General features: G+C 42.3%; 1 protein-coding gene across 2 annotated transcripts in view; it reads left to right on the forward strand.

Moving 5' to 3' along the window:
• The window catches only part of CILK1 (ciliogenesis associated kinase 1), a 37,244-nt gene that overhangs the window by 1,359 nt on the left and 8,771 nt on the right, over nucleotides 1–27,114 (forward strand). For both annotated transcript variants that reach the window (XM_077903651.1, XM_077903652.1), the window contains exons 2-10: nucleotides 2,660–2,714; nucleotides 7,105–7,226; nucleotides 8,233–8,312; nucleotides 17,847–17,979; nucleotides 19,077–19,248; nucleotides 21,313–21,480; nucleotides 24,705–25,025; nucleotides 26,464–26,654; nucleotides 26,772–26,920. In XM_077903651.1, coding sequence (XP_077759777.1) covers nucleotides 2,660–2,714; nucleotides 7,105–7,226; nucleotides 8,233–8,312; nucleotides 17,847–17,979; nucleotides 19,077–19,248; nucleotides 21,313–21,480; nucleotides 24,705–25,025; nucleotides 26,464–26,654; nucleotides 26,772–26,920 — 1,391 coding nt within the window. The remainder of the gene's footprint in view (nucleotides 1–2,659; nucleotides 2,715–7,104; nucleotides 7,227–8,232; nucleotides 8,313–17,846; nucleotides 17,980–19,076; nucleotides 19,249–21,312; nucleotides 21,481–24,704; nucleotides 25,026–26,463; nucleotides 26,655–26,771; nucleotides 26,921–27,114) is intronic.

A 27,114-nucleotide genomic window follows, 5' to 3' on the forward strand; every position in this document is an offset into this window, starting at 1 on the left:
AAGCCTATTTTTCCTCCCACGTTCCCTATCTTGATAAATGACACTACCATCTCTTCAAAACCTGCACATCCTTCTGACCTCCCTCTGTATGCCCAGCATTGGCCACCTAGACCTGTAGATTCCAACTTCTATGTATTTATCTGATCCACCTACTTCTCTGTATTCTCCCTGCTAACCTACCATTCAACCCGTTATCTTTTACCACCTTTACCACTAGAATAATTTCCTCTGTAGGATCCTTGGCTTCTATTCCACCCCTCTCCATTCCAATCTGAAAGGATTACTTTAAACACATGAATCTAAAAAAAAATTTAAAAAAATAAAATAAAATAAAAAATAAACACATGAATCTGATTGTCTAAAATCCTTTACACCAAACACTGTGTCCCTGCTGCCCCACTTCATCGCCTGTCCTACTTGACCTCAGTGTGCTGCAAGTTACAGTTCTGTACCCACCACTAGCACCCCCCCATTCTTGCAAATGCACATGGGAGACTCAACCAGGGGACCTTCCGCATAGGTCTGTAGACAGCCCAGACCAGGACTGAGCCCCACTTGTACACCTTGGTGTCATCTCAATAACATGCCCTTTAATGGATTTCCCATCTCTCTGTTCCCAGTTTCCTTGCTCCTTGCCCTGGCTTCCTGGAATCACCTCCCAAATAAACTACCCATACCCAAGTCCTTGCCTCAGGCTCTGCTTTCAGGGGAACCCAAACTATAACAGCTTGCAATATCTTATCAATTTTAGGATCAAGCCCCCAGTTGTTTTTTTCTAAGATTTTATTTATTTATTCATGACAGACACAGAGAGAGAGGGAGAGGCAGAGACACAAGCAGAAGGAGAAGCAGGCCCCATGCAGGGAGCCCGACATGGGACTCGATCCCCGGTCTCCAGGATCACACCCCGGGCTGAAGGCGGTGCTAAACTACTGGGCCACCAGGGCTGCCCAAGCCCCCGGTTTTTTTTTTGTTGTTTTTTTTTTTTGTTTGTTTGTTTTTAATGTGATCTTCAACTTGCTACATCACTTGGCTGCTCCCTCTTTTCTTCAATCTGATGTCTCACTATCACCCTACCAATGTCATTTCCACCACTTTGGCCTTTTGGCTTCTTGAACTCACCAGATACCTTTCTGCCCCTAGTCTTCACATGATATTCCCTGCCTCCTGCCTCGATGGGCTAAATTCTGCAGAACCTTCAAGTCTTAATAGAAACATCACCTCATTCTAGGAGTGCTCCCTGATACCTCAGACTAAATTAGGTCACTTTGGCGTCTGCTGTCACCATGCCCTATGCCGTTCCTTCCCAGCACTCAACACAAAAAGTGATGATGAATTGCCTGCCTTCCTGCTGCGATGTCAGTTCCACGAGGGATGCCCTTCTCATTGTTGTATCTCTAGTGCCTGACAAAGGCCCTGCCATACAGGAAGGGCTAAACAATATTTGGGTATGCACAAAGGAATTGGTCACTCTACCTGCAGATATGTGACACTGGGGACAGAGTGTGAGAGCGAGGTGGAGAAATGGATATTGGCCTCTTATTAGCCAGCAGTGAGACCTTGGGGAAAATCTTTTGATTTCTCAGTTTCATCATTTCCTCCCTTGTCCCATCTATTTCCTGGGGCTAATGGAAGAGTCCGGTGAGACCATGTGATTACAGTGCAATGAACAATATAACTAGAAACGTGGATTTTTGGTTCACCCATCGAGTTCTCTTTCTCTCCCCTCAGGCTGTAGGCCAGGGTTGGCCACATAGTAGATATTTCAAGCTTTTCAGGCCATATGGTCTCTGTCATAACTCAGTTCTGCTGTTGTGTAAAAGCAGCCATAGGCCATGTAGAAATGAATGAGTGTGGTTGTATTCCAATAAAACTCTTTATGGAAACTGAAACTTGAATTTCATAAAATTATCATCATCATAAGATCATACTCTTCTTTGTTTTCCCCAGGTATTTAATAATATAAATGTCATTCTTAGCTCATGGGCTACACAGAAAGATAGTGAGATAGGGTTGGCCTGTGGGTCATAATTTGCCAACCTCTATACAGGAGGATCTAGAACTGTGTTGTCCAATAGGATAATACGTAACCATATGACATTTAAATTTAAATTTTATTAAAAATTAAGTTCCTATGTTATGCTAGCCATAGTCCAAGTACTCAATATCCATATATGTGTAGTGTAGTGGCTACCATACTAGATACCAAGAGCATTACCATCAATACAGAAAGTTCTGTTGGAGAATTCTAGTCTAGATAAAAAAAAAAGCCTGAGGGATTTGCCTCCAAGGCAAGGTTAGCCAGTTAGTGATAGAGCAAGACAGCAGGGGAGGTTTCCTTGCACTGTACTGCACCACCTCCGCTGGAAAATTTTGCGATGTAGACTTGATCACACTGCCAGATTTTAAAATGAATTGTTTTGGGCAGTATAATGTTTGGTAGAAATTGAAACGAACTTTAAGCACTATTCAAGAGTTTCAGGTCAAAAACATTTGTTTTTGGTTTTGGGTTTCTTTGGTTTCTTTGTTTTTTTGAATTTTTTAGTTAAGTTTTGAATTGTTCCACCCTCCACCTCTCCAGAATGGAAATATTTTAAACAAGAAAGTTTAGCCTGTTACTTGGAATAAGCATGCTATTTGTTTCTTTGTTCTCTTTTAGAATGAAAAGAAAGTTTTATTCCTGGGAGGAATGCATGAACCTTCGGGAGGTTAAGGTATTTATTAATACACTGGGGAATAATTTATATGTAGTTGATTAAAATAGCTTTATACATGCTTAGACATACGGTTGATAGAGTTAGTCATTTTGTTTGAATTGTTACACTGATGCCCACAAAAGGGGGCAAATGACAACATCATATAGTTAATAGCTCAAAGTAGAAGATTGCTCTGCTATTATATTAGTGAATATACTTTTTTTAAACTTTGGTATAGTACTGTTAACTAAACCACAGATTTATTTCAGTCTCAAGCATTTCCCACTAATGCCCTTTCCCTTTCCAAGTGTGATGAAATACACATATAAAATTTACCATATTACGAATTTGTAAATTCACCATTCAGTGGTGTTAAGTACGTTTGTATTGTACGGTCATCACCTCCATCCACCTCCAGAACACTCTTCATCTTACACACCTGAAACTCTGTACCCATAAAACAACAACCATCACCACCACCACCCGCCCCGTGACCCCTCTATCCCTACCCTCAGCAACCGCCATCTACTTTCTATGTCTATGAATTGGACTGTTCCAAGTACTTCATATATGTGGAATCATACAGTATTTCTTCTTTGCGCCTGGCTTATATCACTTTACATCATGCCCTCAAGGTTCCTATCATAGCCTGTGTCAAGAGTTTCCATCCTTTTTAAGATGAAATCTTATTCAGTTGTAGGTATATGCCACGTTTTGTTGATCCATTCATCCATTGATGGACACTTGGGCTGCTCCCACCTTTTGGCTCTTCTGAACCTGCCCATTTCTTTAAGCTCTTCCTTTCTACTGGCTCCTTCTCTTCAGTCTATAAATAAATATATGTGCCCGCCACCCTCCCTGATGAGTTCCAGCCCCCTTCCCGTGGAAGCTTCTACCCCTTGCCTTGCCTAACCTGGCAGACCTTGTCCCAAGCCCTCACTCCCCCACCTGCATTGATTTCCCATGTGGCCGAAGCAGGCATCTGCCTCTGCAGCTCTATGGGAGCCACGCACTCAAAGTCACAAGTTGCCAAGTCCAGTTTGTTTTCTTAGGCATTTTCTTGCCTGCAATGTTGGGTGCTGTCCCCTCCTATGGCTGTGGGACTCTGCTTTTTGCCCCACTGACGTGTGGCTTTCTTGCCTTTCACCAAATGCTCTGTAGTTCTCCCTTTAAATAGCAATGACTTCTCGCATTCTGCCCTTAGCGATTTTCTCCTTTGCTCTGAATCTCCAACGAGTAATTTCATTTACTTTCCTCACTTCAGTGGGCTCATCAAATCTTTTATCCTTCGTAAGCATTAGATCAGGGGTTAACAAATGGCCACATCCCGCTTAAGTGCAATTTTGTTGGAACCCAGCCATGCCCACTTGTTTATGTGTTGCCTATGGCTGATTTCACGCTTTGATGGCAAAGTTGAGTAGTTGAGACAGGGACCATATGACCTAGAAAGTCTAAAATATTTATTCTTTTTCCCTTTAAGAAAAATTTGTTGACACCTACTTTAGGTCCACACATCTACCTGCTTAGTGGATATCAGTGCCTGAACTTTCTAGAATGTCTGCCAGTGCTCCCCCAGTGCTCATAATATATTCTCTCTGTTAATGAACATTCACCCAGTCACCCAGAAACTGCAGGTGGCTTGTGTGACCTTACTTCCTCTGCATCTCATCCACCTTTTGTGCTGCCCCCAGAATAATCCTCGTGACATTCAGCTATTCACACAGTACCTACAATTTACTGAGACACTACTATGAGCCAGGCAGCACATGCACTGTCTTATTTCATCCTCACAACTACCCCATAAGGAAGATGTTAGTATCTTGGACTTGCTGCTGAAAACAGCTGACACCCAGAGACTCAAGCTACTTGCTTGAGGTAAATACAACTCTAAGCCACAAAGCTTGGTTTCAGACCCATGTTTGTCGGGCTTCCATGGCATATACACCTGGCATCCAAACAGTGTCTTCCCTGCCCACTTCCCCCATCAAAGTCTTCTGGATAAGCTTCCTTTTTTTTTTTTTTTTTTTTTGATAAGCTTCCTTTGGAAACAAACTGGGACAGTTCTCATCTCTCAGGCACAGACCATGCCATTTCACTCATGCACCCATACCTAAGAAGGACTTCTCTCCTGACACACCCATTCCCTCCCACTGACTTCATCTAGATGCCACTCTTCCTTCAAATCACATTGTGAATGATACACTCATTGGCCACTCAGAGTTTGCTGATTACTCCTTCTTGAAAACATGTCTAATGTTCCTTGTTGCTGCCATTCTCTTGACCTTAATAAAATCCTTCTCATTCTGTTCTGTGGATTTTGTATTCATGCCCTGTCTTAATTAGGCTATTTGCCTCTTACAGGCGAGGACTGTGTCTCATGCCCCGGGGTACCCTTGAAGAGAAGTACTTTGCAGTTTTGTTTAATCGCTAAGAACCTTCCTCCAAGTGGGGATAAACAGTCCCCATTTGGACTGCTGACCTGAGTCTAATTTGCTATTTGTGCTTCTCAGCTCTGTCCTGCTTCTTCTTCTCGTAAGCCTTTCCTGTGCCAAAAGAAGATGCCTTCTTCCTGTAAAATGAGTCACATGAAATCTCCCACATAAAATTCATCCCTTTTACATTAAGCTAATATAGACTTCACTTGTCCATGAGGCTCACTCAGAAACAAGAACTACGAGCCCTTAGACTTGAGCCAGTGATTCATGCTCACAACATATGTCAGGCCAAATGTGGAAGGTACTGTCTCTGCTCCTTGCCTGAACCCTTCTCTTGAAAAGCTTAAAAACCTACTACCATTTTTCTCTGACTACCCTTGCTCATTCTGCTGTTCATCCACTGGACATCTCAGCGATTGCTGTGATGCATTCTAAGCAAATAGAAAAGATGCCTGCAGGGGTAAATACTTAGAAGTTAAGCAATGTTTTTGTTTGTTACTCATGGAGAACCTGGAATCCAACCTAATTAAAACAAGTAATCAGCCTGGTTGGGTCATTCTTGAAGGATCTGGCCTTCCCTTCCATTGAAGATTTCCTGCCAGAGAAGCTCCTCCTTGGCAGGAGTTTGTCTTTCAGGAAAGAGGCTCCAGAAGAGTTTCATTTTATTGTCATTCACTGACCATTTCCTGTCTGTTCCTGGCCCCTTGAAGTAATTCAATCATATCACAGCAGCATTCCCAAGCTCTGATTCCTTGCTTGGGTGCATTATTACTGAGTATCCTTCTAGATTGGGATATTCATGTTCAGCTTTTTGTCTTCAGCCGTTGCATTTATTTTATAAAAGGAGTGTTCTTTTTAAGGAAATTCAGAGATAAAGAGGGTTTTACAGTGAATTATTGTCTGAGTCACTTCTCTGTGAGGGAAAGGCTTTGGAATTAAAGGGTTCATCCTGCTGGCCAGCGACCCTTTGAGGTTCCTTTGAAGGAGACTGTTAATCAAATTCTGACCATCTGGTGAGCAAAGCAGCAGTTTCTCTGGCTGCTGTACATGAACAGGATCCCTGCTCACGAATACAAAAGTATATTTATCCACCAACAGAACTAATGATGCAAACAGAAAAAAGTTTATACATAGTTGTATTCATGTGGATGTGGCAGGTACAGGGAAACTGCATATGCACAAGGATAAAGAATCAGGTCATGCTCCGTTTCCTGAGCCACCCTCTTGTTTCTCATCACCCGCCTGACTCTTTTGCCTTTGCTGACTTTTGCCTTTGCTGTCCTTTGGAAGCAGAGCTCTTTCTCCCCATCTCACCTCAAGGGGTGCTTTGCAATGAGATAGCTCCTCTTCCTCCTTTCTCTTTTAAAACTCACACTAATGGCTGGGGGATGGGCTAAATGGGTGATGGTATTAAAGAGATCCCTTGTTGGGATGAGTACTGGGTGTTGTTTGTAAGTGATGAATCACTAAATACCACTCCTAAAACCCAATACTACACCATGTATGTTAACTAACTTGAATTTAAATAAAATTTAGAAAAATAAAATTCACATTGTAAGGACTGCTGTGTGCCTCATGGACACACATGAGTCAGATGGAAGTTGAGAGCCTCGGGCTATAAGCCTCTGTCTATTTGAACAATTTCTTGTTCAAAGGGCCTGTGGACTGTTGGCTTGTCATCTCAGCCCCAAGCAGCTGCCTCCTCCGATACTAGAACAATCAAAGCTTTAGCTTCCCATTGGTTCCCTTCTGGCTATTTTCATGGCATGAATTCCATCATCTGGAGGGAGTGCACCCTAGATAGCCCTGGCCCGTTGCCTGGTGCAGGAGGCAGCCAGAAATCCCCGTGATGGTCAAGTACTTCCTCTCTAGTCAGCTAATCGAAATAATTTTTCTACATAAAGTTATTATTTTTCTTTTTCAACAACAGATTTTCTCTAATTTTTTTTGTTTTTCTCTCTTGCTTTTTTCAGTCTTTAAAGAAGCTCAACCATGCCAATGTAGTAAAATTAAAAGAAGTTATCAGGGAGAATGATCATCTTTATTTTATCTTTGAGTACATGAAGGAAAATCTTTACCAGCTCATAAAAGAAAGGTACTGTGTGGTCATCATGATATTAGAAATAAGTATTGCAAAGTGGATATGTTTTCTTTTGGCGATTGTGTATCACCATCCTGATGCTTAGGCTTCACTGTTTAAAGCTGCCCATTAGATGAGGGGCCCAAACCACATTCCTACTTTGGAGGCCTCGTGATAGTTTTCATAGAAGCTACATTCAATGCTGCCGTTTTCATTTTTCAATGGGTTATTCACCCAGAGAAGCTCGGAGATTGAACAGATACTCCACAGCTCTCTATTCCTACAAGGACATATGGGCAGAGCAATTTCAGGTCAGAGTGTGACGGCTTCATTTATTTTGAGAGCTCCATTGAAAACTTGGAGGTTTATTGCATTTCCTTTCCTGCTGCTATGCTCAGGGGCTTGTGTGCTAAGAAGAGGAAACTAACAACCACCTTACCTGCTCTGGTCATTTTGAACTTTGAAAGTGAGTCAGTCACATGGAACCTCATGGTCATATTTTCTTAGTGGCAAGTGAGTGCCATTCACAACTTCTCTCTGAGTGAATTCAGTGAACAAATATGGTCTTCATCGTCACTAACAATAGTGAAGCTGTATGGTCTGCCCAATCAGGGGCAGTGCGGTACTGTCCATCACATTCTATAAGGACTTTGTCTGGAAAACCTCAGATTTTCCCTGTTAAAATGTGTTAAAGTTTTATTTTATATTATGGAGAGAGAAGTTTTTTTATATGATAGATTGGAGGGCTTGAGGGGGGTGGTGACTATAAAATTTTTAATCTTCTTTGTAACGTAACTGAATATACCAGTAAGCAATACACCAGTGTTTACAAGGTAACTATCTCATATGGACAAATGGTTGTTTTTCTTTGATCTTTATTATCAAAGGCTCTGATCAAATTATGTATGACCAAATATTTTCTTAAATACTTACTATATAACCAGAAGAATAGGAACACAGGGTATTTGTTTTCATATGTAAATCTAGATTTATAACTTTTTTCCTCCTCTGCCCCAAACAGAAATAAGTTGTTCCCTGAATCTGCTATAAGGAATATCATGTATCAGATATTACAAGGACTTGCATTTATTCACAAACACGGTAGGTAATTGGAGTATTGTGCTTTTTAATAGTGAAATGTTGTCGTCACATAGAAGATATAGGTAGCATCAGGCTCTTTTTTGTGACTGCCTCCCAGAAGAGGTTGATGGCTTAAGATGCTGACAGTGGGGTTTGGGATCTATTCTCTTTCATATTGACTTCTGAATTTTTCTCATTATTTATATTTGCATGTTCTTAATCCTTAGGGTTTAACATTAAGCTCATTGGTTATAGATCTAAAAGTTATTACTGCCCATTATCTGGTGTATCAATAAGACACCTCAGATTAGAATTCAGAGAAATTTCACTTATTATGTTTAATCTACTACTACTGCTTTGCTGTGGCTTCTCATTTTCCTGATGTACTAGATTTCAGTTCAAATGCATGCAAAAATGGCCTAACAAAATTGATTCAAAACAGGAAAATAAAATCAATTAAGAATTAGCAAAGAAAAATAAAGACAAAACAATATATGGATATAGCAGAGGTGAAAGTTAATCTGCAAAATGCATGTCAACAAATTCTATTTAAGTCAAAGAAATAGGCTACAGATTTGATTCTGAACTGGCTTTCTGACAATGTGAAATGTGAAACATGACCGGTTGCATCCAACCTAGCTCCCCCACCACAACCCACCTACCACCAGTAAAAACAGTCTGGTTGCCCAAGAGAAGCAGTACTATTCTTGGCTTGGAACTAAGACCTGAGAGGTTTCTCTCATGGATCCTTCTGGAGGAGACAGTATATAATGTGATTTCATGGTAAACAGTGACAGGTTACACTGGGCAGTTTCATGTCATATCCCTCATTCTAGGCCGGTTACATCACCTGATCAGAGAAAGTAATCCCTACTGGGGCCCAGTAGGATTCACTGTAGGAATGGTCTAGGTAGTCCAAGGAGAAATTTAGAATATCTAGAGGAGTGCATGGCCATGAACCCTTTGGGAAATCCTCCAATACTGTTGTCCTTAGCAGAGCTTTTGAAAGGTGTTGAGTTGCAATGACTCTGAGGCTATATTTTCCATCAAACACCTGGGGTATTACTAAACCTCTGCTGCTAACTAGATGCAGACCCACCTTGCGAACACAGAGCCATGAGATGGATATGTCCACCAGTGAAACAGAGAGTCCCATAGGGGGGTCATTCAAAATCACTTTAACTTTATAGACAGATGGGCTAAGCAGTTGCACAAGCAGAAAGCCATTCACCCCCAGCCTAAAGATGTTGTTGCCATTGCAAATATTGCATCAACAGGTGAGTTTCATTACCCAATAAGGAAACTGGGCGGAAGCCCTTTGATAATAGAGTCAGTACAGATTTGACATATTGGCAGTGAGTGGAAAAGACACCGTGCCAAAGCTGGTGGTATGATTAACCTCTAAGTAGCCTCTCAGGGGCTAAATGAAACATAGACAGATAAAGGCTATCTGGGCAAATCCATGTCAGCCTCAGGTACATGCTAAATTATCAGTGAGTAATATGCAAGACTGAGTCCACTTGGGAACCAATTCTAGTAAAAAGTTTTTAGTAAATGGTCAGCCTGATTTCTGTTGGCATCAACAGAGCCTTTGGTCACCAGAATTCACAAGGGATGTTTCATGTGAAACATGAAAAATGGGTATGGTATCTAAGGGATAAATAGGGGGAGAAGGATACTTACTAGATTCAAGAACCCAGCAAAACGAAGTAATGAGAAATCAAAGAGATTCTCGAAAGAGAAAGTCAGTCAGAATGTTTTCACACAGAGATGGTCATAGTGTCTCAGTTCCTTGAGCTGTTTCCTCAGTCCTGGAAACTGAGTAGTGGACCCAAAAGAAAGTTAGTATTCATAGGCTTTCTCTTCTCTTCCTTTGGTTGCTTTTCATGAGACTCTCGGGTATTTCTTGCCAGAAAGGACTTGTAGTCTTTTACCTGGGTCTCTACCTAATCTTATCAAATGAACACACATATTCACACATGTATGTCACATATATGCATACATATCTACATGTATACATGCCCACATACCTGCATATATCCTGCTCCCCCCCAATACATGCACACACCCCCAAACCCACAAATGGCATGTATATGTGTGCACACACAATCCATATTTGCATCCAATAACGTAGCATCCAGATACTGTTGTGACACCACTGCTCTTTGAAACTCTGGACTGTCAGTTTCCCCCCACATGCCTTGGACACTCAGATCATGTATGAAGGCGATACAGGAGAAGGCTCAGGTCATGAAGAAAGTCATAAAAACCTCTGCTTTTACAACCCAGCACTGTTGCTATTACCAAAGATTTTTGTGGGCACTGTTTCCCAGCTGTTAAGTGCCCAGTTGTAATTTGAGTTTAATAACATTTCATCTGTCACCTTACTTAGTTCCTTTCCAATTTCTCAGTTAGAAAGGACAGATGGTATCTGTTCCTTCCAAAGAAGAGCCTGATGTTCAAAGAGGTTTAAAGGCCTGCCAAAGACCCCACTGCAACAAAGTAGTAGAGTGGAGATTAGCTCAGGTATCTGATGCTTTACTAGAAAATCCTGTCATTTCTCAAAGAGAACAAGAAAATAAGAGGTGAACAAAATAGTGATAATAATGGTAGGTGGGAGGGAATCTTAATTTTACAGGTCCTATCCCATTTTTATTGACAAATGATTTTCAGAAACTTTATAATGGTTTTTATATGGTATTGATTTGCCTTTGTTTAAGTGCACATGTAACTCCATACTACCCCTTTCTTCCAGTAATGGAAAAAAAAATCATCTAAAGTACTTCACACACAGATTTGTCTTGTTAGCTTGTTCTTACTGCGAGAAGGTGCATTCTGGCCCTAGGGAGTAGACTCCTTTGAGAGGGGAGAACAGCGCTGCAGGTAGTTGCTATGGCCATAGTTCATGTCACCGAGTACTTTCCCCCCACAGGGAATGAAAACATGACTCCACTTGGTGCTGATTGAGCAATGCCAAAGCATATGTACTTTGCTGGAATTGAATAATTAACGCAAACTGCATTCGTCCTTGACCTGCCCTTAGAAATGTCCAGCTCACACTTACCCGTGCAGGCAGTCAGAAATGCCTCAGATGGCTTGGAGGACAATGTTTTGCCCCAAGAAGTGATTCTCTGCTTCTGTGTTTCACCACTGTCTTGCCGTGCATGACCTTGAGTCACCCCTTGGTCTTTCTGTGTGTTGCTATCCTGTTGGTCTTCTTGATAAAAACATTATAGGTTTCAATTCAGTGATAACTGTGAAAGTAACAACTTCCATAGCAGGAAGATATACTATATAAAATCATCGTGTTTAAATATTCCCTGGTTATTTCCATATATTTATATCAGGTTCATCATTAGCAGAATGTAGTAGATGGGAGAAAGCCTGCTTTGTGGCTTGATGTTTTCCTTGCCCAAGGGTTGTTAATGAAAAGTAAGCACAACACAGTTTCTGCCAAGATGAAAAAAGAAAATCCCTCTGTTATTTGACTGGCATGGGGTACCCTGAAATGAAATTGAAGGTCTGTTCCCGTCTTCTGGAAACCAAACAGTTTTGAACGGGAAGATTCTTATCTTAATAACACTTTGCTGTTGTGTGGTGTCTGAATGAACCATCTGTAAGGGTTCCATTATGAATCAGAAGCCCAGAGGAAGAAGTAGGCTCATTGTTACAAGCTCCAGTGCACACATCAGCAGAACATGTACCTAGCTAATAATTGGATTGGAGCTTAGCAGCACCTCCTCCTCACAGGTGAAGTGCATGACTAGCTTTGTAGGCATTAATTCTTATATGCAAAAAATGGAGCTGTGTCTGCCTGCCCCCCTATTGGGAGGATAAATGAGAGGATTCATACTACAAATAATGACAAGGTCTTGCAAGGTGCCAGTGTGCCAGGTATGGCTCTAAAACTTTTACAAAACTAACACATTGAATCCTACAAAACAAGCTGTTAAGGTTTTCTTTTTACAGATTGGGAAAGTGAGGCAGAGAGGTTACATGATTTTTCCAGACAGAGAACAGAATTGAGATTTGAGGGCAGCCCCGGGTGGCTCAGCGGTTTAGCACCGCCTTCAGCCCAGGGCATGATCCTGGAGACCTGGGATCGAGTCCCGTGTCAGGCTCCCTGCGTGGAGCCTGCTTCTCCTTCTGCCTGTGCTTCTGCCCCCCTCTCTCTCTCTCTCTCTCTCTCTGTGTGTGTGTGTCTTTCATTAATAAATAAAATCTTAAAAAAAAAAAGAATTGAGATTTGAAATTGGGCAACCTTATTGGTCTGCACACATAACCATTCTGCTGTATGGCCTCTCATGGAAATTATAATATTTTGTTAAAATAGAGATGAAAAATAAATGTACACAATGTGAGGGTCTTATAGTTTTAATTACGAAGGAATAGAACTTATAAGACTGATAATAACTAATTTAGTAATGAAGAAAAACAGACATATTTATGAATGTTTCCTAGTTACAAAAGGCTTATCCTCAAATACAGTATAACAAACAGCACCTGTCAAACAATATTTGTCAAAATGCCACCTGACAGATACAGTTTTCATTAGTCATTTTTAAGGATCTGTTTTGCAATTCATTTTTTTCCTAGTCTTGTACCTCTGTTTCAGGTCCAGAGTATGATCTATAGAATGTGAATCTACTTATACAGATACATGGGGAACTAGAATCTTCATTCTCCCCAGTTTATGAGTACATCTGTTCTAGTAGGATTAAGGAGGAGTTAGCAGTGAGGGAAAGGATAAAGCTTGACCAATGTGAGGAGGTGGTCTGTGCTCATATCCTGTGGTGGAAGCAAGGTGCAAGATCCAGAGCGTAAGAGTGATACTTGTATCATAGTACAAGTCAGTGTGATAGGATGAACTGAGCAAGGATAAGATGCAAGTTTGTTGAGGTGGGTGTTATAGATGGTGGCAGAGGGAGCTCACGATGGGGCTTGGACAATGGCTAGAGGACAAATGACTCATTTTGAGAGAAAGGCCACATGAGTTTGGAAATTTATTTAGCCCAACTAGATGAGAAAGAGGGAGTCTAAGAGGAGAAATAGTGTTGAGAGGTGTTGTACTTGAGAGGACTAGAACCACAAATCAAGATTTAACTATATGAATCTTGAGAGGGCCAGAGTACAGCTCAACAGTACAGTAGCTCTAGCACATTTCTGGTAGGACTATGAATAATTAACCACCCCCCTACCATCACCAACCACTGACTCACTTTTCCCATCTGTTCAATAAGAAAATGATGCTTGCCATTTCTCTTTTTCACTGGTGTGTTTTTAGTGCTCTGAGTTTTTAGGAAGAGAGGCCATGGTCCCACAGTTGATATATTTTCAGGGTCAGAGGAGTCTTCCTGCATGTACTGACAAAAGATCACTCTCTGGTAACTGTTTCTGTCTTTGCACTTTCTTAAGCCAATTCCAAGAGGGAGCTTACAACCAGGCCTTCTGGTTGCTGGAGGGTGTTCTGAGGAACAGAGGGTCCAAGCATGATGACTCAGTTATACTGAGTCTTAGAAACCACCCACTCTGGTGTGTATTGATCATCTTTATTTAATCCATCTGATAATAAGCCATCCAAACTTGTCCACATCAGAAAATTATTCTCTTGGGATGCCTGGGTGGCTCAGTGGTTTTATCACCTGCCTTTGGCCCAAGGCATGATCCTGGAGTCCCGGGATCTGGTCCCACATCGGGCTCCCTGCAGGGGGCCTGCTTCTCCTTCTGACTGTGTCTCTGCCTCTCTCTTTCTCTGTGTCTCTCATGAATAAGTAAATAAAGTCGGAAGGGAGGGAGGGAGGGAGGGAGGAAGGAAGGAAGAAAGGAAAGAAAGAAGAAAGAAAGAAGGAAGGAAAGAAAGAAAGAAAGAAAGAAAGAAAGAAAGAAAGAAAGAAAGAAAGAGAAAGAAAGAAAGAAAGAAAGAAAGAAAGAAAGAAAGAAAGAAAGAAAGAAAGAAGAGAAAATTCTTCTCTTTTATTTTAAAGGCCACCCTTGACTAATACTGAATTACCTTTCGAATTTCCTGACAGCCTCAGATTTGGTTCTTACTATAATTTAGGTTTAAATTATTATTAATCTGGTTAGGATACTTAAAGCAAGTGGTGTGAAGAAGGCCATCAGGTGTATATTGGTATGATGGCAGGATAAAGAATGATGCAATGGAATATATACATATATTTTTAATAGACATTTCCATACAAACAAGAATATGTGAATACATGTGCATATGATGTACAAATAGCAAGCTCTCTCTGTTCCTGTCTCTGGTCTAACCCAGGTAGGACTCCTTTGAATTTCTCAATGCCCTGGATTATGGAAAATAGAAGCAGCCTTTGGTGAGAAGGAAGTACTTCCTCTTCTCACTTGTGGCCCTCTTGAATATATATGATCCCCTCTGTACCTTCAGCCCCTGCTTTTTTTAAATTATTTTTTAATTTTTTTAAGATTATTTATTTGAGAGAGAGAGAGCACGTGCACACACACCCTGGTGGGGTGGACAGAAGAAAAGGGAAAGTGAGTCTCAAACAGACTCCACACTGAGCTCGGAGCCCAACACAGGGCTCAATCTCATGACCCTGACATCACGACGTGAGCTGAAACCAAGAGTTGGACACCCAACCAACTGCACCTCTCAGATGGCTCCCTTCAGCCCCTTCTGTGTGCTCTGTAACTATATTTATTTTGTTTATCTTAGCCAGCCATTTGCCTGCAGACCCATCATTATGCCATAATACTATCCATATGGAGTGTGATCTAATACCAAGCTCTGGTGATAAACAGAGTGGAGTATTTTTTTAAAAAAACACTGTTGCTTTTCATGATATATGACATCCAGTGCACATTCAGGTATAACCACATCACAGTCCCCCACCGCTTCCTCTAGAGCAGAGAGGGCTTGGGGGAAATAGCCCTGACTAGTAGATTTAGTCCTGCTGGAACCCCCTTCCTCCCACACTGAGGACTTCCTGCTCTGAACCCTCAGTGTCTCCCCCACTACTTCAGGGTCACTGCTCTTCTCACTTCTCAGTTACTAGCTTATGAGCCTTCTTGCCTCCAGGTCATCTCTCTGTTGCCCCTGCCTGCTGGGCCAAGGTAGATTGGTCAACCATTGAGCTCTTTCATGTTCTCTACAAAACTATTCAAGGCCTTTGTTCAATCAATAAGACTATGTTATGAGACCACTATGCTCCTGCCATGGTGCTAGGCCTTCAGAAGAAATAGAACTGTGGCTTCTACCCTTAAAGTGCTCCATCTAATTAGAGAGAGATGGTCAATATACCTGAAAACAGCAGGGTTCTGCTTAAGCTCAGGAGAGCCTATCATGTCTATCAGGGCAAGAACTATGTCCATCTTGGTTGCTTCTGAAACCACAGAGCCTTGCCCAGTGCCTGGCCTGGATTGGGCCCTCAGTGAACATTTACTGGTAGGACAAATGAGTGAAAAAGGCTAGTGTAATTAGCATGGCTTCCTGGAGGGATACCTGGGTGGCTCAGCGGTTGGGCTTCTTCCTCTGCCTGTGTCTCAGCCTGTCTCCCTCTCTCTCTGGGTCTCTCATGAATAAATAAATAAAATCTTAAAAAAAAAAAAAAATGGCTTCCTGGAGGAGGAGAAACTTGAATTGGGTCTTGAAGGATGGCAAAGATTGGGACTGACATAGATACAAAGAAACAAACCATGGTCCAGCATTTTGAATGGGAGTAGGTAAGATGAATCTGAAGGAAATGAGGAATTCTACGGAATTGAAACATACTTTATACATACTGATGATAAGTATTAGAAAGTAAGTCTATCTCTTTAGGTAGACTGAAAGGAATTCAAGCTTATTATGTAACTTTAAAGGAGCCATGGAAGGTTGTATGTGTGTGTGTGAGACAGTGACAAGGGAATGACAGTGTTTAAATTATCAGGAAGTGTGGGACTCTAGAATAGCCAGGGTGAGGAAGCCCTGCCAGCAAGTGGCAGCATAGAGATAGGTGAGGAGAGCAAAGATTTGGGGGGGAGGAGTGAAAGGGGGCAGGAAGGGTCAATAGGAGATATTTGAGTGAAAAATAGAACACAATCCTATGACTGATTGGGAAGGATCCAATATACAAAGGAAACCAGGATATCTTATCAAAGGTTTGGGAAGGAGAGATGATTTGGGAGAGGATAAAAGTGGTTTGGGACAGGTTGATGGGGGGAGACAGGGACATCCAGCTGCTACCCCACTGGAGACATGGGTCCAGAGAAGAGTGGGGTCAGAGATGCAGATCTAAACATTTTCAGCATAGAGGTTGGCAAGGAGCAGTGTAGCTCCTCTGTGATGGCTATTAATTCCTCCCATCATGTGCTGGTTGGGATCTAGCTATCACAACATTGATAATGACAGGACATAACAACACCACCAGCGGCATTCACAATTTCCAGTTTTGGTGTTTCAATGAGATTTAGGGTTATATAGAATGATGTCTATGTCAGTGATACTCTCTACAAGTGGAAGGTTTTAGATTTTCAGAGACATTTATCACTGATCAGTGGGTGTCTGAGCGTACCTGGAAAGTTCACATGTTGAATATCCTGCACGCACCCGCAAAGCTCTGCTGTAGCTGAGACAGGCTTCCCATTTGGTGAGTTGTCTTTGCCTTCTACAATGTATGCTGTGCTGCAGATGTAGCTCTACTTCTTTGTTAGGCAAAGTCATAAGCATTTAACATATGAATATTTGTTGCAACACACCAGAATCTCAGATACAAGTAGGCCATATTCTTAAATAGCTTTGTTCTTTAAACAAAAATTATAATTGTGTTTTTTCTGTGATATAAACTCTCAGAAGTCATAAGACTTTTGTCTTTTGAAATGGTTCTAGTCTCGGATTCTTTCTGGCTAACTAGGGCGGTATAGGCATTATATATATATATTATATATATATATATTCCCCCCCCCCTTGGGTGACTTTTCTTTTTGAAAGTTATCAGCCCATAACTGAGTTTTGATATTTTATTATTTTTTAAGATTTTATTTATTTATTCATGAGAGACACAGAGAGAGAGAGAGAGGCAGAGACACAGGCAGAGGGAGAAGCAGGCTCCATGTAGGGAGCCCGACGTGGGACTCGATCCCGGGATCGAGTGGGATCCCCAGTTTTGATATTTATTTTTGATATTTTAAAAGCTGTTTTCTCTCCTGGAAAAGTATGAAGATCAGCTTTTGGATTGTTTTACATTTTGAATTCATCAGTGGAAAATGAAAGAAGTCCTGTGCATGGAGCCTTTGGTATCATTCCAGGGTTCTTTTCAATTTACAGCTATTTATGAAAAAAATACAGGGTGGCTCAGTCAGTTAAGCGTCTGCCTTTGGCTCAGGTCATGGTCCCAGGTTCCTGGGATCCCTGCTTAGCCGAGAGCCTGCTTCTCCCTCTCCCTCTGCCCCTCCCCGCTGCTTATGCATGCTCTTGCTCTCTCTCTCAAATAAATAAATAAATCTTAAAAAAAAAAAAAAAAGAAAGAAAGAAATACAAGTGTAAAGAGTTATTGCAGAAGCAAACATGAACTTGTATTCCTTCTCCACTCTCTACAGGCTTCTTCCATCGGGACTTAAAGCCTGAGAACCTCCTCTGCATGGGCCCAGAACTTGTGAAAATTGCAGACTTTGGGTTGGCCCGAGAAATCCGATCGAGACCCCCATACACAGACTATGTATCTACCAGATGGTAAATCCTCTTTCCTCAAATCGCACTTCTTTTAAAATATACCATTACACTGAGAATAATATTAATGTCACAAATAATTAACTTTTCACTAAGAGAAGCAGTGCAGTTTGAAACACGTATTTGTAGTTTTGTTGACATTTCACCAGGTTTAAAAGCTTATATGGTAAATCTTTTTAAAAGGAGGCCCAGGGATCCCTAGGTGGCGCAGCGGTTTGGCGCCTGCCTTTGGCCCAGGGTGCGATCCTGGAGACCCGGGATCGAATCCCACTTCAGGCTCCCGGTGCATGGAGCCTGCTTCTCCCTCTGCCTGTGTCTCTGCCTCTCTCTCTCTCTCTCTCTCTGTGTGACTATCATAAATAAATAAAAACTTAAAGATATATATAGGGATCCCTGGGTGGCGCAGCGGTTTAGCGCCTGCCTTTGGCCCAGGGCACGATCCTGGAGAGCCGGGATCGAATCCCACGTCGGGCTCCCGGTGCATGGAGCCTGCTTCTCCCTCTGCCTCTCTCTCTCTCTCTCTCTCTCTCTCTGTGTGACTATCATAAATAAATAAAAAAGTTAAAAAAAATTTTAAAAATAAAAAATATATATAAAAAAAAGGAGGCCCATTATGCTTTTCCATGTTATAAATAATATTTTATATACAGCCCTTGCTGAAGACCGCTTCCTAAAAGAGTTGTGTAGAAGATTCTCCAAAGACCTGTTTAAAAAACCAGCCAATGACTATTGTCGAAACTTTCAGACCCCAAGAATTTAAGCAGTTGCCCATGACCAAGAAGTAGCCTACAGACAAGTTTTATGTGCTTCTTTCTTCTATTCTCTCTTCTTTTTCCTCAGTCTCACTCTATGTTTCTCAAGGATGGTGTACAGAAGTCCTGCAGAGAAATGCTCAGTAGAAAATACTGTGAAGTAGAGAAACACTACTTTCTGACAGCAGCCACAGCAGTTGCCAAGCCGTCCAGAGTCCACCTACCACACTGCACTAGAAATATTAGAAATATTAGAAATATAGGTCTCTCCCTGAGAATTAGTGGTAGTATTGCATTTAACTCATAGAGACAGTAACCAGCAGTCCATCTTTGTCTTTGTCTCTCCAGGTACAGGGCCCCAGAAGTGCTCCTGAGATCTACCAACTACAGCTCCCCCATTGACATCTGGGCGGTGGGCTGCATCATGGCAGAAGTGTACACCCTCAGGCCACTCTTTCCCGGGGCCAGTGAAATTGACACCATCTTCAAAATTTGCCAGCTGTTGGGGACACCCAAAAAGGTGATGATATGGAACAAAAGCCTGTGGGCTAAAACCAGCAGCTTCCCCCACTACCTTTCCTGTACCCTGTCCCCCCCTGGCCCTGGGGATCACCAGCTCATCCTGCAGTCTTTCTCTTCACCTTGGTGATCCCTCCCTGCCCTTTTTGCAGACCTAGCGGCCTCATCCCTCCTGCTCTTAAGTACATGCATTACGGCTTCTTGCTTTTCTCTCAGCCACCTCACCTCCCTCACCAGGCTTCTCCATCCTCATGGCTACGACTCCTGCATCCATTCGGAAGTCCTCCTACATGAAATCCCTCCTTGTAACTGCATTCACATGCTTACACTACCTGTGAGATTTTCTCCCAACACCCTCACCGTCCCTGTGGCCTCAACATCTGACACAGATAGTGTTTTGCTTACCCCCAGCTAGCTCCCTTCCCCCATTACCCTGTTTCTGCCTGCACTCCTACCAGAATCCCAGTGCCCTGGCATTGAGGCTAAATTTAAATTTCAGTGCCACCTTCTCTCTCTCCCATCCCCTCTTTCCCCTCATCCAAGCTGCCGGCCACAAATCGTGTTGAAGTTCGCTACCGGGATCTGGCTTGGGAGCCCTGCTGCAGCCAGCACAGGCCAGCCTTGACCATCCCACCTGTGTCTGGGGCATCTTCTCAGCCCACCTGCCCTCAAGCCCTGCCTGCAGCTTATCTTTCTCTCTGCAGCCATATTCCTCCAGCTAAACATTAGCCCTGGTACAGTCCTCCCTGCTAAAAATACTTGTTGAGTCCCCATACCCGAGCTTTCTTCACTCTCACTACTTATCGCCCACGTGCTACCTGCACCTGCTTGGTGCAACCTGGGTGGTGCCCCACTTCCCTACTCTGTGCATGCACACTCTGCGTACTTACGTGAACATCTCACGTGATGTAATTCTACTGTTTTTCCAAAACCTCTCAATAATTTACCTCGTCTATACTATTCTAATCTCCTCTTCATTTCAGCCGTGTTCTGTGTTACTAATATCATTATCCGTGTACATCTCTGTGCCCTGGACCATAGGCTTGTGTTCATTTGTATTTATTTTTCTAGGTCCTAGCACCATTGCTAGTACAAACCAGACCGTCAAAAAATTTTTACATCGTTTGAATAAATCAGGAGTGCTACTGCTACATCTTCAGGATTTTCAGAGTCTCTTGCTGGACTCCCTGTGTCCTCTGGATACCTGTACTTGTACCTCCCTTGTGACCCTCATCATTTTTTTTTCTCTGTATTATTGTGTTTTTACATAAATGTCTTATTTTCTCTTTTTGGACAATAACATCTTTAAGGGCAGGATTTATACTGGATTGTTTTTATATATCCAACACACTAAACACTCAATAACCATCTGAGTGAATAAATAATATAAGCTATACATAGTGCCACTTAACCTTAAAAAAAGATAAAAGCAATGTAGAGAATGTGTTTTGCAAAAAGTGTTGGAACTAGAAGGGACCTTAAAGATTGTTTGCTCTTCATTTTCCATCATTACCTCCAGAATTTGGTGGTATGATGCACGAAGCAGTGGAGAGCTTGAGACTGAGTAGAATAGCTTTCTTTTTTTGGTTTTTTTTTTTTTTTTTTTTTTTTTTTTAGTAGAATAGCTTTCTTTACTGGACTTCTCAGCAGGTTTATTTTGAATTATCAAGATGAAGATATTGTAATATGTAGGGTATCACAAATTTATTTAACGGGAAACAAGATGTCTTCTTTCATTTTGTTCCCCCAGAACAATTTCTCATTAGTGGTTTCTTAAACTGTTGTCTCATGGGACGCGACTGGAAGAATACTAATTTGAACTATGTCGTGTTATAGTTTTAAAACAAGTTGGTGGCAAATTCAGTGTTTTCCACTGTTCCCCAGACTTCATGTTCTTTCTAGTGCCTCCCTTAGCATCCCCTGTGTTTTGTCGCACACAGGGCTGCACTGTGAGTATGAGCATGGTAACAACATGATTGCTTTTCCATTATGGGTACATGGGCCGGAATATAAACTATCACAGCAAGTTAGCTAAGCGAGACTTTCTATCTCTTCCTTCTTTTAGACTGACTGGCCTGAAGGCTACCAACTTTCAAGTGCGATGAACTTCCGCTGGCCCCAATGCGTACCCAATAACTTAAAGACCCTGATTCCAAATGCCAGCAGCGAAGCCATTCAACTCCTGAGAGACATGCTCCAGTGGGATCCCAAGAAACGGCCAACAGCTAGTCAGGTTTTCTTCCATTTCCTTCTGTTGGGTGCATTTCTTACGAAGTTCAGGTTCTGAATAATCCCTGTCTCATAGAAGTATTTTATTTGGTATTATGGGTGAAAAATAGTATCAGATGCCACTAATGGTATATTAAATATAAAAACATAAAATAGTTTGAAACTCACTGTATATGTTAAAGGTTTAAACACTATACTTGCTTTGAAAATTGGCATACAGTTCCCATCACCACATATGCAGAAATGAAAATAAGCAGATAGATCTACCTGTCTTTGGAGAATGTTTTCAAATATATTCTGAGTTAAAATTACATAGCAATTTGCCTATAAGGCAGTACTGGTTGTTGAAAGGGAATTTGAAATTATCTTGTAGGGGTGCCTGGGTGGCTCAGTTGGTTAAACGTCTGACTTTGGATTGGGTCATGATCCCAAGAGCCTGAAATTGAGCCCTACTCGGGCTCCCTGCTCAGCAGGGAGTCTGCTTTTCCCTCTGTCATTTCCCCTGGCTTGTTCTCGCTCCCTCTCAGTAAATAAATAGGGGTGCCTGGGTGGTTTGGCGGTTGAGGGTCTGCCTATGGCCCAGGGTGTGATCTCAGAGTCCCAGGATCGAGTCCCACATCGGGCTCCCCTCAGGGAGCCTGCTTCTCTCTCTGTCTATGTCTCTGCCTCTCTCTGTGTATTTCTCATGAATAAATAAATAAAAGAAAGCTTTTATAAATAAATAAATAAAATCAATCTTTAAAAAAAAGAAAATATCTTGTAAAATCCAGCTCACTCATTTTACAGATGACACAGAGAGAACAACAGATAAGATAGAGTTAGGGTGATAACCATCCTTTTTTATAGCACTTAACAGTTTGCAAATATGTTAGTTACCATTTTAACCCTATGAAGATTCTGTGAAATCAGTGTTAACTGTTTTCACTTTATAGTGAGAGTACTGAATCCCAGTCAGTTTAAGCGATTTCCCCTAATCATCCAGAGACTAGTACAGCTAACTACAGTTCAGTGACAAAGATGATAGGTCTCCTGCTTCATACCACCTGTTTTCTCAACCCGCCACCTCCCCCTGCCATCCACTTTGATTTAGATGATAAAATGCGCCCCAAGAGGTGTGGTCATGCTGTGGCTTCAGCCGCTCCCATGCCTCTTGCAGGCCTCCCTCTGCACTAATGTATCTAGATTCTTCTCGGTGGCCTCCTTGGCAGTTAAATATCTCAGAATGACACAGGTACCAGTTCTAATCAGAGACAATGATTTGGCTAAACAAAAGTGATGGGGACGCTTGAAGATAGGGCTGATGCGATGCTAGAATTTGGGATAACCAGAGAGACAATAATTGGGGGGTAAGGAATTGTAGAAAAGTAGCTTTCCAAAGGCTCAGAGAAGAAAGAGCTATTTGGTGCCACAAGACTTTGGGTGGCCAGGATTGGAAAGCTCTCAGAAGTGCACTTTGGGGGATGAAAATCACAAAAATTCTGAGGGCAAGAGAAAAGCTGTCTGATGAACATTTTTGTAAAGGTTGTACCCAAGAGATGAAAAGAAGAAATTCTGTAGCAAGGAGCCAAGAGAACGATGTGTACTTTTAAGAATGTGTCAGAAAAGCTAAAAATGGCACCAGAGCAGTTTGCAAAAAATGCCTGGAGCTATAGAGACTTTTCAAGGTAGACGCCAGGATCCAGAACCTCCAGAGTCTCCATGTTATCAGTCTCTTACATATAATCATGATAGATGTTCATAGCTATGTCCTGGAGTTATTAAGAAAGGTTATGTTTGGTAACTTCCATTCAAAAAGGCTGGGGCAGGACGCCTGGGTGGCTCAGGGGTTGAGTGCCTCCAGGGTGTGATCCTGGAGTCCTGGATCGAGTCCTGCATCCGGCTCCCTGCATGGAGCCTGCTTCTCTCTCTGCCTGTGTGTGTGTGTGTGTGTGTGTGTGTGTGTGTGTGTGTGTGTGTCTCATAAGTAAATAAATAAAATCTTTAAAAAAAAAAAAAAAGGCAGCATGGGTGGCTCAGCGGTTTAGCGCCGCCGCCTTCAGTCCAGGGTGTGATTCCGGAGACCCAGGATCAAGTCCCACATCAGGCTCCCTGCATGGAGCCTGCTTCCTGCTTCTCCCTCAGCCTGTGTCTGTCTGTCTGTCTGTCAGTCTCTCTCTCTCTCTCTCTCTCTCTAGATCTCTCATGAATAAATAAAATCTTTTTAAAAAAAGCTAGGGGGCAGCCCAAGTTGCTCAGCGGTTTAGCACCGCCTTCAACCCGGGGCCTGATCCTGGAGACCTGGGATCGGGTCCCGCGTCGGGCTCCCCTGCGTGGGGCCTGCTTCTCCCTCTGCCTGTGTCTCTGCCTCTCTCTCTCTCTCTCTGTGTCCCTCATGAATAAATAAATAAAATCTTTAAAAAAAAAAAAAAGCTAGGAAATTCAGGGACTAATTCAGAAAGAATTGTAAACCCTAGCACTTTAAGATTTATTCCTTGACTATCTGGAAAACTGGATTGTTCAGAACAACGAACAAGGTTTGTCAGTTGTTGTTTATAGGCAGGGTTTATCTATATCATGTATTACATTCTTGGCATCCCTAGGGTAAAATGTCTGCTCATTTTACACTTGATTCTCAGAGTCTTCCAGGATTATTGTGTTTGGCTGTCTCTCTATATATTTTTTCTTTTTATGAACTGAGGAAATTGGCTCATAAAGGTGAAACATTACATTTAAAACACATAGCAAAAAAGTAAAAATAAAAATAAAATAAAATACATAGCAGACACACCTGGTTGGCTCAGTCGGTTATGTGTCAGACTCTTGATTTCAGCTCAGGTCGTGATCTCAGGGTTGTGGGATCGAGCCCCACTTTGGGCTTATGCTCAGCAGGCAGTTGGCTTGAGATTCTCTCTCTCCCTCTCACTCTGCCCACCCCTGCCCCCCCCCCCAAATAGTGCAGAACAAATAAATTACAAAGCCAGCATCTGTGTTGAGCCAGAATACTTTTCAGAAGTAGCAAAGGTAATAGTAGTGTAACTGGCTGCTTTATCCAAATAATTTTAAGTGTATACATTTTATATTTTAGATCAGGAAAATCATAGAGTATCACACATTCAGTGCTGTTTTCTAGTTGGTTTAGGTTAAGAAAATGTAGTAAACTAGTCCCATGAAATGTGGCTCAGTTAGCCTGATGGTATTAACCTTCCTGGCTAGACTTTTCTCGTAAAGCAGCTCTATGTGTTATTCCAGGCTCTTCGATATCCTTACTTCCAGATTGGGCATCCACTGGGCAGCACCACACAGAGCCTTCAGGATTCAGGAAAAGCACAGAAAGATGTCCTGGAGAAGGCAGGCCCGCCTCCTCACATTAAGCCGGTCCCCCCTGCCCAGCCCCCAACCAAACCACACCCGCGGATTTCATCGAGACAACATCAAGGCAGCCAGGCCCCTCAGCATCTCATATACCCCTACAAAGCAGAGGCTTCCAGGACAGATCACCCAAACCATCTTCCAGAGGACAAGCCAAGCCCATTGCTCTTCCCGTCCCTCCATACCAAGAAGCCTCAGTCGGTAAGGAGTGAAGATTTGCTAGGGAGCCTAGTCTTGCCTGTTCCTCTTCTGACCTCACTTGTTGTGCGAAAGATTTTCAACAATAAGGGTAATAGGGGCACCTGGGTGGCTCTGTTGGTTGAGTATCTGCCTTCCACTCAGGTCTTGATCCCAGAGTCCTGGGATCGAGCCCCATGTCAGGCTCCCTGCTCAGCAGGGAGCCTGTTCCTTCTGCTCCTCCTCCGCCTGCTTATACACTTTCACGCTCTTTCTCTCTTACCAAATAAATAAATAAAATCTTTTAAAAAAATAGAGATAGTAATTGCATCTCCCTGATAATAATTCTTTGGGGGACTAAATGAATTAATACTTGAAAGAATTTAAAATAGTAGCTGACCCTTCATTAAAATTTGATAAATATTAGTCATTGTTATTATTGATCCCTTTGGACTCAGTTTTTTCATCTATAAAAGGAAGATCATAATGCCTCTCTTTCCCACCAGACCAGGCCAGATCTTTCTCATCTGCTTGGATTGGTGCTCAAAACAATGAGTGTTAGATTCAATAATAACCTGACAAGGGCATCTAGTTACTGGTAGCTTTGTAATGCTGTCAGAGAGTCTGATTTTCTAACAGCTTTATGCAAAGCAGTATTTTTTCTCTCAACTAGTATTCATTCACTGAGGGCCAGCTCCCAACCAACACTGTGAGATACCATGTGAGGTTATAAGAGTGGTGCCTTTAGACTATTTGCTGTACCCCACCCACAACTTTGGAAGCAATATGTTTTTGGAAATCTCCTGTTGTTGCTGATTCTTTAATTAAATAGTATCGAGGTCTACTAAGAAGGCAAAGAAAGCATATTTGCAGTGTTTTCAGTAAAAGAGCAGGATAACTGACATCTGAGCTGTTTTCTCTTGCATTTCTCTTTATGACAGAATAAAGCATGTTAATGATGGATGACAACCTAGCTATCTTCCCTATATGTGAGAGGTACCTTAAGTTTCCTTTTAGGAGCACCTGGGTGGTGCAGTCAGTTAAGCGCCCAACTCTTGATTTCAGCTCAGCTCATGAACTCGGGGTCATGAGGTCGAGCCCAGTGTCAGGCTCTGCACTCAGCATGGAGTCGACTATTTCTCTCTCTCTCTCTCTCTCTCTCTGCCTCTACCCCTTCCCTCTCTTCTCTCCCTCTCCTCAAAAAAAAAAAAAATCTATTTAAAAAAATTCTTTTTAAAAATCATTATCTTATATAACTGAGTGTCCCCATAGGATGCAAACTGATATGATGTGTGCAGGAGAGGTGAGAGACAGGCCTAGGAATTTTCCATGGTTGCATGTTGGGAATGATATGCCCCCGATCCTACTTTTCATCACCAAGAAAGTTTGGAATGGGGATTACCCATGGGTGAGCTTCATTAATGCCAAATATTGCTTTATCCCCCACTTCTTGGATGCACAGAAAATGCTAGCTGGCCTAGAACCCAAAAATGGGGAGATCAAGCCGAAGAGTAGGAGAAGGTGGGGTCTTGTGTCCCGGTCAACAAAGGATTCCGATGACTGGGCTGACTTGGATGACTTGGATTTCAGTCCATCCCTCACCAGGATTGACCTGAAAAACAAGAAGAGACAGAGTGAAGAGACTCTCTGCAGGCAAGTATGCTCCTCAGCTCTGTAAACAGATCGGATCTGGGGTTTGTAGAACAATCTGTACCTCTCTGATGATGTTTTCAGTCTCATGCTGACCTGAGTCACATTCCCTTGATTCAGATTTGAGAGTGTCTTGGACCTGAAGCCCTCTGAGCCTGTGGGTACAGGCAATAGCGCCCCCACCCAGACCTCCTATCAGAGGCGAGACACACCAACCCTGAGATCTGCCGCCAAGCAGCACTACTTGAAGCACTCACGATACTTGCCTGGTAATAGAAATACTTGCCTTTACTTTCATCATTGATAAGAAACCATTTCCCTGGAATCACGTTTTCACAAAGATTCTGTTTTGGAAGGCAAGTGCCAAGGGGCTTCTAGACCTTCAGAACCAGCAGGAGCATCGTAAAAATACTTGCTGAAACCCAGGCCTCACATTTTTATTTTATATAGTTGTCTAAGATAA

The sequence above is a fragment of the Canis aureus genome, chromosome 7, assembly GCF_053574225.1.
Source record: "Canis aureus isolate CA01 chromosome 7, VMU_Caureus_v.1.0, whole genome shotgun sequence".
Lineage (NCBI taxonomy): Eukaryota > Metazoa > Chordata > Mammalia > Carnivora > Canidae > Canis > Canis aureus.